Source organism: Vombatus ursinus, unplaced genomic scaffold (assembly GCF_900497805.2).
Source record: "Vombatus ursinus unplaced genomic scaffold, bare-nosed wombat genome assembly UNPS02014773.1, whole genome shotgun sequence".
Taxonomy (NCBI): domain Eukaryota; kingdom Metazoa; phylum Chordata; class Mammalia; order Diprotodontia; family Vombatidae; genus Vombatus; species Vombatus ursinus.
In genome coordinates, this window is record NW_020954551.1 from 33,488,836 (window position 1) to 33,505,892 (window position 17,057).

General features: G+C 45.9%; 2 protein-coding genes across 10 annotated transcripts in view; one reads left to right on the forward strand and one right to left on the reverse strand.

Annotated features, from left to right (window-relative positions):
- The window catches only part of SETD5 (SET domain containing 5), a 74,742-nt gene extending 71,720 nt beyond the window's left edge, over positions 1-3,022 (forward strand). For all 9 annotated transcript variants that reach the window (XM_027864053.1, XM_027864054.1, XM_027864057.1 and 6 more), the window contains 2 exons: positions 43-131; positions 573-3,022. In XM_027864053.1, the coding sequence (XP_027719854.1) occupies positions 43-131; positions 573-1,169 (686 nt within the window). In that variant the 3' untranslated portion in view covers positions 1,170-3,022. The remainder of the gene's footprint in view (positions 1-42; positions 132-572) is intronic.
- An 11,765-nt stretch (positions 3,023-14,787) lies between these two features.
- Positions 14,788-17,057, reverse strand: part of LHFPL4 (LHFPL tetraspan subfamily member 4) — a 29,442-nt gene continuing 27,172 nt past the window's right edge. Inside the window, exon 3 of the mRNA XM_027863707.1 lies at positions 14,788-14,888. Within this exon, the coding sequence (XP_027719508.1) occupies positions 14,788-14,888 (101 nt within the window). The remainder of the gene's footprint in view (positions 14,889-17,057) is intronic.

The window sequence follows — 17,057 nt, forward strand, 5'->3', positions numbered from 1 at the left end:
CTTCCAAGAAACCAAGTTGAAGTTATCTGCTCTACCTTCCAGATCCTGCAGAGGGAGAAGGCCCAGAGATAACAAGCTCTGCTCTCTCCAAAGGGTCAGCTGTTTATAGCCCTTCCAGATATAGCTACCAGGTAAGGAGGAACTGTCCACTGGGGACTGTGCTATAGGCCTAGGCCAGTATCTTAAGGAACATTCACCAGGTGGTTACCATCTGCAGGTATTGAGATGCTTTGATGTGGTTGCATGAAGTCACGTGAAAAATCACTTTAAGTACTCTATAGCTGCTTTAGAAATACATACTTAGGGTGATAAATTTATGTAAGCGAAATATAACTGTACTGAAAGCATTTTTTCGGTATCTGTCCATGTCACCCCTGAGAGCATGTTAATAAAGTTAGCTAGCCTAGGCTGGTAAATTTTTAGTTCTATACAAAGCTGTATACAACAAAGTTAAAGGGAATTTACATCTATAGATATAGATATATCTATATATATGTATACATATATGTAGATATATATGTACAATACCTGTTCACTCCTCACACTGCTCCTTTCCACTTTTCTCATTCCAGCTCCTACAGTGTGACAGTCCACGGACAGAGTCACAGAGCCTCCTTCAACAGAGTTCTTCCCCCTACAAAGGACACCCTACTCAATCTCCAGGATACAGTTATCGCACTGCAGCACTGAGGTCTGGAAATACCCCTTCCCACAGTTCTTCGGAATCCTCCCTTTCTTCTACATCCTATTCCAGCCCTGCCCACTCCGCACCCACAGACTCACTGGGACTTTTTGCCGTGACGCCAGGGTATTACAATAGCCAGCCACATGCTGGAAGCAGCAGTGTCCAGAAGAGGAGCTGCCCCTCTGCTGCTGCTAGTCCTTCCCTGCAAGGCCCCTCAGACTCTCTCCCCTCAGACTCTGTTTCTCAGCCCAGCACAGGAACTTGGAGTTCCACATCTTTCCCCCAAAATTCTAGGTCGTTGCCATCAGACTTACGGACTATCAACCTGCCCAACTCTGGACAGTCAGCTGCCTTCCAGGCTTCCAGGGTATCCACAGTTTCCAATTCACAGCATTACCCACACCGTGGTAGTGGGGGAGTGCATCCATACAGACTCCAGCAGCTGCAAGGGTCTGGAGTAAAAACTCAGACAGGACTTTCCTAGGGATTCTGGATTTGGGCAGACTGAACTCGATGAGCCCATAGCTGCTTCCAGTGGCCTCTGGATCCTGGGCCAGGCATGTTGCTGTGGAGGGGAATGTAGGGTGCCAGAGGATTGGGTCTGGATGATGAGAACAAGACTTGTGAGCATTGTTGGCCTCTAGCCTTGGAGGAAGATGTAAATCTTGTCTAAAGTGGAGACTGTAAAGAAGTTTCTCCCTGCTCTTTAGGGTACATTGTTGAAAAGCCAATGGTGTTTCGGTCAATAACGGTTCTAAGTGCAATGACTTGTGTCAAGCCTCCATCTCCCATTGTGCCCATAACCTGTAGTCACTTTGGCAGTGAGGACATCTTTTTCGATTTGAAAACAATTATGGGAAAAAATAAGGGGGAACAAAATTCACAGACATCTGAATAGGGTCAGGTTCTCAAAACACCCATGGAAGGTGGGCATTCCTCCCTTAAATGACCATTCCAGTCACCAACAAATCTAGCCAAGGTTTGTCAGCAGAAAACAAATGCTTCCTTTCTTTTATCCTAGAGTCACCAAGAAATGGAGAGTTGGGGAGGGGGGGTGGGCTTGGAGCATGTGTTGTGATTAAGGGATGTCTCCTGTAAAGATGAGGCTACAACCAGCTCTGGAGTATTCAGGGGTTGATTATCCATTCTCTGCTGCTGTCCACCTCTCTCCCCTTGATCCCCCTTTTAGCCATTTATCATAATTCATTAACATCTCCAGTGGGTAGAAAGAATTCAGATCTGATAGGCCAGTTGTGCCACTACGTAACAGGTTTTAATAAGTTTTATCAGGAAGGAGGCTGGAATTCAATATGGTTTGGGGATCATCTGAATTTTAATTTTTCCTGTCCCCCATATCTGAGAGGATCTGAAGTTAGCTGTCACATTCGGTGCATTTGTCTAACAGGGAGGTAGCTCAGTAGAACATGTCCCTGAATGGGTACTGTGCATTTGTGATGGCAGGGCTGTCACTGCCAGCCCTTGGATTATGTGTGGGCATCACGAATTTCTTTGGGGGAGTTTTTAATGGTGGGGGCAGGGTGCCCTTGTGAGGCTGCATACAGACCCAGACACACCCAGTGCTGTTTGGGGTCAGCACGTGAGCAACCTGGATGCCCTCATTCAGGCTTTGTGCCTGCCATACACACCTGGGGGAGCTCTGGAGCTGGCCTATGTGGGGAGCACAATCGTTAAATTCCATACAGTTGCTAGCTTATTTCTTTCACTTGTTTACGGTAATATCTGGCGTGTTTTTATTTATCTAATTTTATATTCAGTTATAACCATAGTAGGTTTAGCTAATATACAACAGGTATAATCCCCGGTGCTGCAGTGGACCTTCTTTTCTTTTGGACAGGATAATACTGTGAGTCTCCCTCCATATTTCCTCCCCACCTCCCTCCCTACCTCTCTTCCACTTTCTTTTTCTCTTCCCCTTCTCCACAACTATCATATGCACAGTCTTCTCTTTTTGTGTGTGACTGTTACAAAATTTCACTATTTCCAAAATTGAAATCAGGTGTTTGCTCAAAAAGGGGGGAGATTTTTTATTTTAATTGAAACAACAAAGTACTTCATTCCCCTACAAGAGCCCATCAGCCTGGGAGAGCATTGGGAATGAGAATCATGTCACCTGGGATGCTGGTTTCTTTGTATATTATATAAAATGTGTGTAAATGCCTCTCCGTTTGGGCTGGGGTTTACATTCTCCTCTTCACAGTGAGCAGAGGAGAGAGCATAGTTGGCAGGCTGCCTTCAACCTGCCTGGCACATGCAGAAGCCCCAGCCACTCTGTGTGGGCAGGGTGCTGTAGAGACCAGACCTCCTGGGGGAGGGGGAGGGGGGTGGGGGGGAGAACTCTTGGAAGGGAAGAAGTATCACTTCTTTCTCAAGTGGAGTGTTTACACCTTGCTGTAACATTTGAACTTTCACAAGAGATGTAATAATTTTTATAATAAAATACTTACCTTGATAATCAAAAAGTTAAAAATTTACTTCTTCTCGCTATGACATGCTCTAACCTGTTTATAATAATGCTGTCCTTCCTATGCAAAAGTGAGACAGGCCCATTGAGGGAGTGAGAGTTTTCCCATGAGTGGAGATAGATTTGCACTAATCAGATCCTTTTGTGACCCAGGGATATACAATGATGAAACATGGCAGAGTTTGGGGTATATCCTGTTGTGTTAGAAGAAGGTAACTGAGGGCAGCTAGGTTGGCTCAGTGGTTAGAGCTCCAGCCTTGGAGTCAGGAGGACCTAAAGTGTCCTTCCATTGCTTGGTGACTAACTCTGTCCTTTAGTTTCTTTTTTTCTTGGCTAGGCAATTGGGGTTAAGTGACTTGGCCAGGGTCACACAGCTAATAAGTATCATGTGTCTGAGACCAGATTTGAACTCAGGTCCCCTTGAGTCCAGGGTCAGTGCTATATCTACTGCACCACCTAGCTGCCCTTTTCTCTACTTTCTGGATGAGGTCCAAAGACTTGAAAGTTTAACTGCTGGTGCCAAAACCAGGACTAGAAACTGGTTCTTCTGTCTCGTAGACTGCTGTTCTTTCTACTGTATTCATGATGTCTCTGATTAAAGGCAGATCTGCAGACAACTAGCCAAAATAAGAGGATTAAGGGCAACACTAACCTGGACAGCTCTAGGGAAAAAATGTGTAGGGAATTTTCCGTTTTCCTCCTACCAGCCCTCCTCATGTTATAGAAACCTTCAATGAATTCATGTTTCTAGCCACAGGCCAACATTCTCTCTCCTTCAAAACAAAAACCTTATTTGGCTAGATCCTTCTTTGATCTAGTTGCGATTTTCTCCCTTGTAGTATTGCATCATGTTTCACCACTCCTCAAATCCCCAGAAGGACCATTTTTAAGCTACACTTTAGCACTGGTTTTTAGCCAACCAGTGGTAAGAACATAATGTTTGTGTCTGGTAAGAAGCAGTGCAATAGTAAAGTGATATGGGCAATCTAGGAAAACGATGGTTAGTCAATCATTTTAGTGTTATCTTAGATTGAAATCCATGATGGTAGGCAACATGTCCTATCTAAACTTTATCTCCTACAGGGTCCAGTTCTGTGCTCCATAATCAGTAAATGTTTATTTCATGAAGATCTTCAGGTGACTATCGAAGGACAGTATTTGTTTGCACCTATACGTTTTTATATTTTCTTTAAAAGCACTCTTGATAATTTAATACTCACATCTCACATTCAAGCAATTTTAGTTTTGAAATTTTCACAAGACTAGATACACTGACACCTACCTAGAGATACTCCAAAATTCCATTTGCATCCTGTAATCTAGAATAGAAAGATTCTTAACCTGAGATCCATAATCTTGGCTTTTTAAAAAAAAAATTTTTTTTAACTTGGCATTTTTTTAAAAAAAAAATACATTGGTAATTTTTGTTCAGTCATTTTTCAGTTGTGTCCAACTCTGTGACTCCATTTGGGATTTTATTGGCAAAGATATTGGAGTGGTTTGCCATTTCCTTCTCCAGCTCATTTTACAGAAGAGGAAACTGAGACAAACAAGGTTAAATGACTCACCCAGGGTCACACAGCTATAAGTGTCTGAGGCCATATTTGAACTCAAGAAAATTCAGTCTTACTGAATGAACTCTGTCCACTGCAGCCACCTAGTTGCGCTATGTTGATTATTCAGTCATTTTTTGTTTTCAGTCACATCTGACTCTTCATGATCCTATTTGCGGGGGGGGCTTTTTTGGCAGAGGTACTGAAACAGTTTGCCATTTCCTTCTCCAGCTCATTTTATAAATGAGGAAACTAAGGCAAACAGGGTTAAGTGATTTGCCCAGGGACAAACAGCTAGGAAATGTCTGAGGCTGGATTTGAACTCAAGAAGATGAGTCTTCCTGGCTCTAGGCCCAGTGCTCTCTCCACTATGCCACCTAGCTGCCTATGTTGATAATTATTTCAATTTTGTTCCCTTTGTAATCTATAATTCTGAGAAGGGGTCCATAGGCTTCACCGGACTGCCCAAGAGGTCCATGATAAAAGGGAAAAAGAAAAACAAAATTAAAGAATCCGTCTGTGCTAGAGGGAAAAGAATTTAGCAATATCCTGTCCCAAACTCAGAATCCCAACCAGTCCAAATTGGTCTCTGTTGAGTAGATCTCTCTAAATAAAAAGACCTGCCCAAATGACATGGCTATGTTTGCTTTTTTTTTTTCCCCCCATCAACATAAGTTGAGTGAAGCCTGTAACCTTTAATCCTTAAGTCAGAATTCATCCTGATCTACTGCAGAGATAAAGGAATAGGAGAACCTGGTTGGGCCTGGGAGCATATTTCTCTCTGCTCATCTGTATATACGTAAGATTTCCCTGTGCCAGAGTAAAATACTTCCTGGGATTACAGTAGCACCATCACCATGGTAACAGAAAGACATTACTGAATCCCAGATTGGCTTCTTAGCAGAATTTAGTAGAGTAATGGCAGAAAAACACCTGTATGAGTCTATAACTAGCTACTTTACAGGTGGCTAAGTACTTTCGTATCCATTGTCTCATTTGATTGTCCCCATTTTTCAGATGAGGGTAACAAAGCTGAGAGATTGTACCTCAGGATCTCCAGTCAAATCCTTTTGAACCATTAAACATTAGAGCTGGAAGCAAACACACAACCATCTGATCCAACACCCTCGTTTCACAGATAAGTTAACTGAGGCCCAGAGATACCTACTTATTCATGGTTACATAGCTTCTTTTGAGTGGCGAAGGCAAAATTCCAACCCAAATTGAGGCAGTGGAAAGAATGATGGGTTTGGAATTTGGACATGACTCTATCACCTGTGTGACCTTGAGTAAACAGCTTAACTTCTGGGCCTCAGTTCTTTCATCTGTAAAATGAGGGAGTCTCTAAGGTCCAAAATACCTTCTAGCTCCAAATGTATGCACCAGTGATTGGAGAATTGAAGACTACAGCTCTATTCATTAAGCTGTTTCCTCTCACAGAATAATTAAATATGCTTTGAGCCCAAGCTACCCCCTTTCTGGGATTAGCTACAGGGAATTATTTTTGCTATTTGAATTTGATTTGCAAAATAATAAGGGGGAGGAGCAGCTAGATGGCACTCATTTAGGATAAAGCACCCACCCTGGAGTCAGGAGGACTCGAGTTCTAATCCAGCCTCAGACATTTAGTAGCTGTGTGACCCTGGTCAAGTCACCTAACTTTGCCTAAAAAAATCACAGGGGAATTTAAGGGAGAAAACCATAAGCTAACCCCTGACATCCGAGACTAAGAGAATAGTTTTTTAAAAAGTATAATTATTCAAAGGCTTAGGAAACACAGCCAACAGAGGGAACAGGGTGTATTGGGAAGGAGTTAGGAGACCTGGGTTCAAATTCCAGCTGTTCTTAATGCTTATGTGACCTTAGACAAGTCACTGTCTTCTGGGCCTAACTTCCCTTTACCTAACTGGATGACCCCCAAGATCCCCTCCAGCTCTAAACCCTATTATCCTGGGACCTCTTAATCCTGTGCTTGACTAATCAGGGCATGACTTGGCCTAGTAGTACTTATGTACCTCTTCAACTTTTTCACAAGCCAAAAGGTCCAAAATCTTATTCTTCCAGCAGTGGACAAATGGGAAATGCTCCAAATACACATATAACAACCCTGGCAATATCGCGATTTTATGGCAGTGTGGCCAAGTCAAACTGTCCCATGCATCTCCAGCCTTGCAAGCAATAGCAACACTCTCTATTGTTTCCCAAAGTATGGCAACAGCAACTGGAACCATAGCTGAAAATGTGCTCTGGATTTAGTCGGATAATATGCATTCAAATTCCACATCTGCTACTTGTAACCAGAATGATTTTGAGCAAGTCCCTTCTTTCAGTACTTCAGTCTCTTGGTCTCTAAAATGAACATAAAACCTATACCAACTGCCTGAGGCATGACAGCTGATTTTTTTTTCTTTCTATAATTCACAAGTTAGTCACCAACAACAAAATCAAGCATTCAGATCAACACAAAAGAATGGAAAAGGATCATAACCATTATTTGCAGTTTGGAGGGATTTTTTTTTTTTTAATGCATCAATTGATCTTTAATAGGAGAGTAACAAAAATGCCATTTATTTCCATGTTCCCTTTCTGAACTCCATGCGCTTTTCCAGATGCTGTCCCAGTCCTATCATTGTTTATATACTTGTCTCGAGTATGTATATTATCATCCTGATGCTGCTTCCTTCAGTCCACACTGTTTCTTTTAAGTCTCCATGTTTCATTGTTTTCTCCATGTTTGGGGGTCAGAAAATTATTGGGGCAGGAAGCCTGACCATTTCGTTGATGTCATTAACTGGCTGTATATAAATTCCATTTGCCAATGCAAATGGGAAGTTTAGCCCCTCGGTGCTTCAGGCAACTATCTAAGATTAATTTTAAGAAAAGGTGCAATTTGTATTGGTAGAGGGAATTTCCTTACTAGCGTTCCCTATACCCATGAAATCATGGGTCCAATTATCATCTCAATGTATAACATCATCTTATAGACTGCCACTGAGAGGTTAAGGGTCATGCCCAAGATCATACAGTCTATGTGTCAGAAGCAAGACTTTAACCGAAGTCTTTCTTACTCGTAGGATCATAGACTTGGAGCTACAAAGGACCTCGGAGTGCATCAAATCCAGCCACCTCATTTTATAGATAAGGAAACCTAGGTCCAGGGAGGTCAAGGGACTCATCCAACATCACACAGATAACAAGCGTCATAAGTGGAATTTGAACTCAGATCCAGCACAGTAGGTGCACTCTCAATTCCACCATACAAGGCCAGCCCTCTATCCATTATGTCACACTCTCTTGTAATTTCTTTTTTTTTTTTTAGAATTTTTGTTTTGTTTTGTTTTGTTTTTGGGTGGGGGGAGCTAGGTAATGGAGTTAAGTGACTTGCCCAGGGTCACACAGCACTAGCTGTGTCAAGTATCAAGTGTCAAGTATCTGAGGACGGATTTGAACTCAGGTCCTCCTGACTCCAGAGCTGGTGCTCTATCCACTGTACCACCTAGCTGCCCCTCTTGTAATTTCTTATGGCACAAAATAATATCCCACTATATTCATATGCCATAGTTGATTCAGATTAGCTTAGTGTCACTAGATACAATGATTATTTCCAGTTTTTTCATATCACAAACATTGCCTCTGAGCATTTATGCATAGTTAGGTCTCTCTTCAGTCAATATCTTCCTAAGGGAATAGTCCTAGAAGTAGGATCACTGAGTCAAGGAGTAGGAATAGCTTTGTGACTCTTTTGAAAAGGTAGATTTTTGCCAGCACAAATTTAGAGATGGCCAGGCACTGGTGCTGGCTAGTTTACAAAGGGAAAGTACTGTGAGCACCCAAAAAAACCCACCAAGGATGCCATTCCATGGTTCACTGAGCTGTCTGAGAGACAGTAGTTGAATCAGATTAAGCAGTCAGAATTGGTGATATAAATTCCTTTATTGAACACCATTCCACCCGCACGGAAGCTAAAATCCAGCATCGAAGGGGCTCCAGGACCAAAACTGAGGTTGCCATGTCTAACAATGAAGAGTGGAGATAACACTCAAACTATGCTGACTGATGAAGTATTCACAAGACCAAGCTAGGCTAACAACAGATGTCACAGGACCCTTGCCGCCGCCACCACTACCACCACCGAGGACAAAGCTTCCAGCCGTTTGGGGACTGGAGCTCCCCCTTCCCACCCCCACTCCACCTGGCAGGAACCCCAGGCCAGGAGGGAGGGTGGCATCTGAGGGAGGGCCAACTCGGCTGAGATACTGACTGGACATGGCTTTTGTAGAAAGGACATTCTGTCTTCATTTCCCCAAGTTTTACTGCAGTCCCATCTGAAGGAGGGCACTTCCCTACAGAGGTTTGTTGACCTCTGACATACCACCACCACCATTCCTCCTTCCTCTGTTAACATGAAAGCCTGGACCCTGCACCCTGTCTTTGATTTCCCACTATCACCAGGCCATGAATCCCAATAGATGACCTCTGAGGAGTTTTTAAGGCTCTGCCTGAAACCTGTAATCTGTCATCCCCCTGACTGAGTAGCCTTTTCCACTGGGTCTCCAAAAGATGGAATTTTCCTCCACTAAAGTCAGTCCGCCTGAGAATTCCCAACTCAGGGTAAATAGGTATCACCTGGACTTGGTAAACCTTACTCAGGCATGTCCAAGAGTCTGGGTCACTTCCTGCTCCCAGAGTCTTTCTGGGATAGGGTAGAGGAGTGCGGGAAAGTTGAGGTGCCTCTTCTCAGGGCAGGGGTTCTTGACTTTTGTGCCATGCACCCCTTTGCCAGTCTGGTGAAGCCTATGGAATCCTCAGAATCATGTTTTCAAATAATTGAAGGAAATGCTAAATTTCAGTTAGAGATTAGTGAAAATAAAGATATAATTTTTCCCACCCAAATTCATTAGACCCCTTGAAATTTATCTGTGAATCCAAGAACCCCACATTAAGAACCTCTGGCTTAGGTTGGCCTTACTAGGCCAATCCCAATCAGAAGTGACAGGCTTCCAGGATTGTCTCTGGAGACAGCTCATTCAGATATGGCTGCCACCCTATACTGCTCAGGTGCCTAGAAGACATTTTTGAAGAACATGCATTACCACCTGTATTGATGCTGCACCCTAAGGACAAGGGACCTTTTCATCTGATTTACAGCTGAAACATCCTATATGTGTGGTCTCCCTCTATTAGAATGTGGGCTTCTTAAGAGCAGGAGTGTCTCAATTTTCTCTTTGTATCGCCAGCACTTAGCACAATGCTTTGCCCAGTGTAAGCAATTAATAAATGCTTTTTCATTTATTCATTCATTGGAGCCCAAAGTCCAGCTGTCCCTTTAGGCTTCCTAAGTCTAGACACTGGACAGAGTTACTTCTGCTTCTATCCCCTCATTCTCCTATGAATGAATCAGCCCAAGCGAGCCTACTTCTTCCTCCTCTAGTACTCCCAACAACTTTTTTCATGTTTATGGGCTGCCAAGGAAGAGGACCCTGGGTGGGCTTCAGCCCCATTTACATAATGCTGGCCAAGGCACCAAGCCTCTGATCCAACCTGGTGATCCTGACAGCATCAAATGTCTGAGAAACTTCTCCTGGGCCAGGGCTCCCTGCAGTGTTCCATGAGAGCCTACCATCCCTCAGGCTCCCCTGCTCTCCAACCCGTTCCCAGATCCTCTCAGTCTGCTCATGTCTCCCTGGGGAGCAGCCCTGGGCTGTAACTTCAGAGAGGCTAGACCGTCCTTCTTTCTTCCCCTGCAGCCCTGTCTCCTGGGGATCCGATCCAACCTCCCTTCCTCTTCTCCACAGGCCCAGCTTTGTCAGAATAGGAGCTCTGTCCTCTGATGAAGCTCACCATGCCCCCTCACTCCCTACCCTTTCAGCAAAAGGAAACAGCCCTAACTCAGTTCCCTCCCCTCTACTCTCTAGCCTGTTAGGGTTGGATTTCTAGCAGAACCCTGTCCCAGAGTGTTTGGAGAGGAAAGACCCAAGGAAGCACAACTATGTTTTCTGGGGAGGGTGGATACTCTGTATGCCGCCCCATCCCCAACTACAGCCCAGGCTCAGGCAAGTGATTCCACCCTGACTAGTTGGGGTGTACAGGGGGCCTTATATCCTCATTCTTCAGTTGCAACATTGGAATTTTTCCACCCTTTGGGTGTAAGATTTCTTCTCCTCACAGTAATTGTCCCTTTCCCCATCCCTACCTCCATCTCTCCATATCTGTCAGTTTCCTTCCTCACATGATGACCCCTCCCTTTCTCCCCATCCAACTCCCTGTCCCTTCTCATCTGTCCCTCTCTCCTATCCATCCCTGTCTCCCTTTCCTTCCCCCTCCCTCCACATCTCAGTTTCCCTCCATGTTTCTCTCTCCATATTTCCCTTTCTTCCCATCACCTCCCTCTCCCCATCTCTGTCTCCCTCTTCCACTCTCCAAATAAGTTTCCCCCTCCTTCTCATCCACTTCCCTTTCACTCTCTTCCTATGTCATTCTCCCTCCTGCTCTTGCTTCCTTCTCCGTCTCTTCCCATTTCCCTCCCCATGTTCCCCTCCCTGCCTAAGCCTCCGTTTCCAGCTGTTTCCTTTCCTCACTGTCCCTCTCCCTCCCAATGTTTCCTCTTCATCTTTCCCCATTTCTATTTGTCTCCCTCCCCATGTTGGTCTCTCTTATGTCTGCTTCCTGTTTCCCCAACTCCATTTTCCTCTCTCCCCATCTATCTCAGTCTCTATTTCCCCATCTCTGCTTCCCAGTTTTCTTTTTTAAATTTTTTTTGCTTCCCTCTTTTCTCCCATCTGTCTTTTTCCCTGCCCATCTTCCTCTCTTCTCCCCATTTGTCTCCCTCTTCTTTCCTTCTTGAACTCCAGCTGTGTCCCCTTCCATTTTCCCCATCTCTCTCCCTACTCCTCTCTCCAAATCTCTGCATCCCTCTCCATTTCCCTTTGTCTCTCCCCATCTTTGCCTCCTTCTCCCTCTCCACTCATTTCTCTCCCTCTCTTCATTTCTACCTTTCCTTCTCTCTTCCCCACCTGTTTCCCTCTTCCTCTGTCCCCAACTCTGTCTCCCTCTCTCCTGTCTCTTTCTTATTCTCTAAATATCTCCTCTCCGTGTTTCCTGTTGTTTCTCTCCATCTCTGCCTCTCCACCTGTTTCTTTCCCCTTCTCTCAAAATCTTTTCCCCTCTCTCCCTGTCCTTGTTTCCCTCTCCCTCTCTCCCCAATTTTAACTCCCCTTCCTTCTCTCCACCTGTTGCCCTTTCCCACTCTCCAGCCTCTTTCCTCCTTCCTTTTCAAATCTCTCACTCTAATCTCTGTACCCCTCTTCCTTTTCCATCTCTCCCTCTCCCGATCTGCTTTCCTATCCTTTTCTCCCATCTTTGTCTCCCTCTTCTTCTACAAATCTCTGTAAGCCTTTCCTTTTCTCCCTGTCTCCCTTTGCCTCAGTTCATCTCTGCTCCTCTTTCCCTCTTACCCACTACCTGTCTCTCTCCAAATGTCTCTTTCCCTCTCTATCCACCTATTTCCCTCTCCCTCACTCCCCAATTGTCAACCTTTCTCCTTTCTACCTCCTTCTTTCCTTCTTTCTCCAAATCTGTGTCCCTTTCCCTCCCTCCCCATCCTCCTATTCCTTTCCCCACCATTCTCTCTTTCTCCTCTCCTTTCTCTTCGTAGCTGTTGTGCTCCCTAGGTCCCTTCCCTCCATCATCTCTCTACATTTTCCTACAGTTATCTGCCTTCCCCTTACCTTGGAGCCTTCTCCTGTTGAACTTTGGTGTGTATGTTCAAAGAGCTCATTTGCATACCACTCCCATCCCCAGATGAGTCCATCCTCACCTTAGGGATGTAGACTGTGGCATCCTGTCACTTCACTGGATCATGGGATCAGCATGCCCCCTTTCACTCTAACTGTACTGTAGCATTGCTGTGTGGTTTAGGTTGAGTTTTTTTATGAAGTTCTTTGGGGGGGGGGGAGTCAGAAGGGAGCACAGTGCTGGGGCCAGAGTGGAGGTGTATGAATGGAATGCTTCCCCTGGGTGGAGAAAGAAAGAAAAGGGTCTGAGAAGGTCTAAGACCTCTGAGAATCCACCCCTATCTCAAACCATCCAGGACCTAGCCTCCTAGCTCTAGAAAGGGGATGGGACTTCGATATATGGAAACAGGAGCTCTGTCTTTTCCTGGTAGGGTAGGGGCTAAGCAAAGGTTCTAATCCACTGTGACAGGCTATTTTGAGAGATCTTCATAATCCAATCTAAATCCCATGGGCATGAGCAATGGGACAGAGTGAATGAGGACAACCACTCTTTTGGAGAGGGATGGGGAAAGAGTTGAAAGAAGGGATTCAAACCCCACTGAGGTCCCCAAGGCTAGTGGCTCTGTTCCTACAATCCAGTGGACCCCATGAACTTCCCCTGGTGCCCCTCATTCCATCTCTCCACTCTGGAAAGAAAGGCAGAGGGTGGGTGGATGGGGGAAGGAGATAAGGCAAGAAGCCCATTCTTTCTCTGAGTACTTATAGCCCATACACACACACACACACACACACACACACACACACACACACACGTTCACCTGTTCCCTTGGCCCCATTTACAGCCCCATCAAGTCTCCAAAACAATGGGCTTAAAGCATGAAGTGGTAGTGGTGGAGTCCCCTGCTTGGAGAGGGGGGTGGTGCAGAGAGAAGATGGGGACATGGGGGGCAAGGTTGTGGGGAGGAATGGGGAGTACCCTGTTTGGAGGTGAGCTGCAAGTTCAAGTTGCACATAAAAGTATCAAAGAAACAGGACAGTTTCTGCCACTGGCAGATGGAGGAGAGGAATGTTGTCTCTGGGCCCCTCTTCCACTCTCCCTCCCCCATCCCTGCCAACAAAAGAACTGAGAATTCTGTGCTGTACAAAATGGGCCCAGACCAGGGGGCAGGTGAGGGGTATTGAGGCTGGGCCCAGTCTGTGGAGCAGTCCTCCCAAGACGGGATCAGGAGGAGATTGGAGCCCAATCCAGAATGAAAGCAATCCCCTTCCCCCCCTGCCCAGGTCCTTGTTCTTGTTCAGCGTGAAAGGGCAAGAAAGGGAGACAGGGGTCCTGGACATAGGGAGATGGAGGAAAAGCTGTCCAGGACCTTTCCCCGGACTCTCTGAATCTTGGCAGTTAATTAAGTTGATCTTTTTGTCTTGACACAAAGCTGCAGTTGTCTGGACCCCAGTGAAAGCAGTGGGGTCAGTGGCCAGTGGGATATTGGGTGAAGAGAGGAGGGGGTGAATGACCCCAGGACTCCATGCTCCCTCCCTCCAGGCAGGTCATCTTCATCTTAGGTGAGCTGGCTGGGGAGAGCAGGGTCTCGGGGAGGCCGCCCAAGGGAGGTTGGCAGCATCTGAGGCTTCGAGGTGCACGTCACTGAACCGTCGTTGGCAGAAAAAGATGGGAAAGAGTCCAGTCCGGGGCCTCCAGAGAGGGCAAGGCCCAGTGGCAGCATCTCTGTTATGTTCTGGGAGGGGGGGAGTGGGAGGGGTTGGAGGGGGGCCAGGACAGAGGGAGTCAGCACCAGGCGGGGCAGCCCCCAAACTGAGAACTGAACCTGCAGTTGTGGGTGGGGACCCTAGAGGGCCAGTGCCAGGAAGGGAGTGGGAAGGGGAACCCCAGAAGGATAAAGGGGTTTCCCCTATGATATGGAACCAAAAGATTTGGTCACTGAGTCACCATTGGTGATTGCAAATTTTGTGGCCTGGGAGTAGGCCTAATATGGCCCTGATGCCTTCAGTGAAGTTAGAGTGGACAATGGGGAAAGGAAACCCAGAGAGGCTCAAGGGAAGTCTGGTTCTCTTTAAAGTCCAGTGTCATTGGGAACCAGAACCCAGGCCTTCTCTGGGTCCAGAGGGAAAGGCCTGTGTGAGGTCAGGAAGCCACCCCCATCTGCTCCCTTGGCCAGGACTAGAGATTGGGAGGTAGGCAGGGAAAGGCAGGAGGGCAGCCCAATTGTGAGAGTAGTCTGATGTCAGGGTCTGCCCCAGGGGTTCAAATGGAGGGATCAGGGAGGGAGGGTTGGACAAGTTGAGCTCATATCATTGTCTGGCTTGAGATCCTGCCTTTCAGGGTCCCTGTGAGTGAGAAACTGGACAGGGGAGAACCCCCCACCCTGGGACCTCCCCACCAGGCCGTAACACAGAACTTACCGCAGAGCCAACAAAATCTACAAAGGTAGCCGGGTCGGGATGGGGTGGGGGGAGAGAAGAGAAGGTAGAGAAACAGACAAAAAGAGACAAAGAGAGAGTTAGATAGACTTTCTGAGCCCCATCCCAGCTCTGCCTCTCAAATGAAACTAAGCATTCAGGACCCACACGTGAAAGGTAGGACTGTGGGGGCGAAGGTTCTGAACTAGAAACCTGAAGGATAAGAATTCTCCTCCTTTAACCCATCCCAACCTTTGCCCTTTAGATTGGGTGCTGGAAATTCCCCAGTTTTCAGGAAGGGCTAGTCTCTCAGAAATATTCCCCTTATAATACATGTTCATTGCTACCCCTCAGAGATCATCTGGACTAACACTCTCATTTTACAGGTGAGGAAACTGAGGCCTAAAGTGGGAAAGTAACCCCCTCAAGACCACACAGTTTACTAAGGAGCAGATCCAGTAATTATACCCAGGTCTTCTGATTCTCTTTCCAGGACCCTCTGTACTACAGGCTGGGGAGGAAATCAAGGGAAATGTAGACAGCTCTATCACATTCCTCAATGGGTTCTGGCCTATTTAGGTCCAGGGTCTGTTTGACTAGTCTCACCTTGAGGCCGCAGCCCCTTTACATAAGCTCAAGGGACCCTTCTCTAAATTCCCATGGCTGGCTTTGGCCCTGAACATGCACTTCAGGGGTGAACACCAGAGGAAGTCATTCTCTTCTAACCCATCCCCAAGGAGGGCTGTCCTGGTGATCTGCCCCTTCAACCCAGGCCTGTGCTGGAGCCAATGTCAAATTGGACAGGCCTATGTCAAATCTTCAGTGTAAGCATTTGCACCTCAGAAACCTGCATGCACCACATAACACGGCTTGATTTATTGTTTTGTTGCTTGACTGGACTCAGAAAAGTGATAGAAAAAATAATAATGCAGATTAAACATAAAAGTGTGTAGTATGTACAGTTCCCCTCCCCCCATAGAGCTGGTTGTTAAACACTTATCAGCACATCCCTGCCTCAACCATTATCATCTAAAAGGAATATCCAGTACAGAGGACAGAGATTGTGTAGACCCTACCCTCCACCGTCCAGAGGAAATATTGAAGTACATTAATATTCACAAGGGGATATGTCATTTTATAGAAATAGTGACATGAGCAGAAGCAGTTTTGAGTAACTGTGCACAGTTTTTCTCTGTGTTGCAGAAGAGACATTTTTGAAGTTTCATTTATTTAATGGTGCAAGATTATTTTAGAAAAAAATCTGACTTTTGTTATATAATATAATAATATAATAAACCTTCCCTACTCCTCCAAAATAAAAAAAAAATAGTTGGGGAGGATCCTGAGAGGCTTGGGTGAGGCTCAGGGTAGAGGGAGAATGGATGGTGAGGTATGTGCTGAATCAGTATCTAATTAACTCAGTGATTTGAATAACTTCTCCTTTCTGGATTTCAAAACTTCATCCATAAAATGAGGGCTTTGGATTCACTGGCCAATCTCTAAGGTCCCTCTCAACTCTGACTGTCTATGTTCTATGCTTCAAGGCCCAGCAGATATAATTCACTCCATTCCAAAAGCAAATCTATTTTTTTTCCCTCATCTGGGGTTTTGGATTGCCCATGTCCCTTTTGCCTTGTCAGTTCAAAGAATGAAGAGTTAGCTTGGCGGACTTCTTGGTGGAGACAGCTCATGATTTCAAGTCCGTTATGGCTCAGGGTGAGTGGACAGAGTGTCTAGGGGCTGCTGAAGCTGTGTGGACTGACTGGCTGATCACTTAGGAGAAGCAAGGGTAGCTTGGGTCAGAGGGGAAAGTGAGTGTCCTATGAGCCCAGGGATAAAACTAGAAACAGAATAGGAGAGGGAGAGAGCCCCAAGCGGGAACACCGAGACCTGTCTGCGGCTGACTTGTGGGAGAGACCAGAGCAGCTAAGCGCTTGGAGGCCAGGAGTGGGGAGGAAAAAGAGGAGGCTCAGTGGGCCAGGAGAGCTAAGATCATAGAAGAGTCCATACAAAGGATAAAGTTAGCTCAGCCATTCTGCCTCAGCTGCCAGGCAAAGAACTCTCAGGTGTGGGTGACTAGAAGGATTATGGGCTTCTCCTGAAAGATGGCCCAAACCAGATGGTCCTGGGTTAGAATGAGATAGTCCCTACCGACCCTGTCTGAGAAATCATGTGATAATAACAGCTGC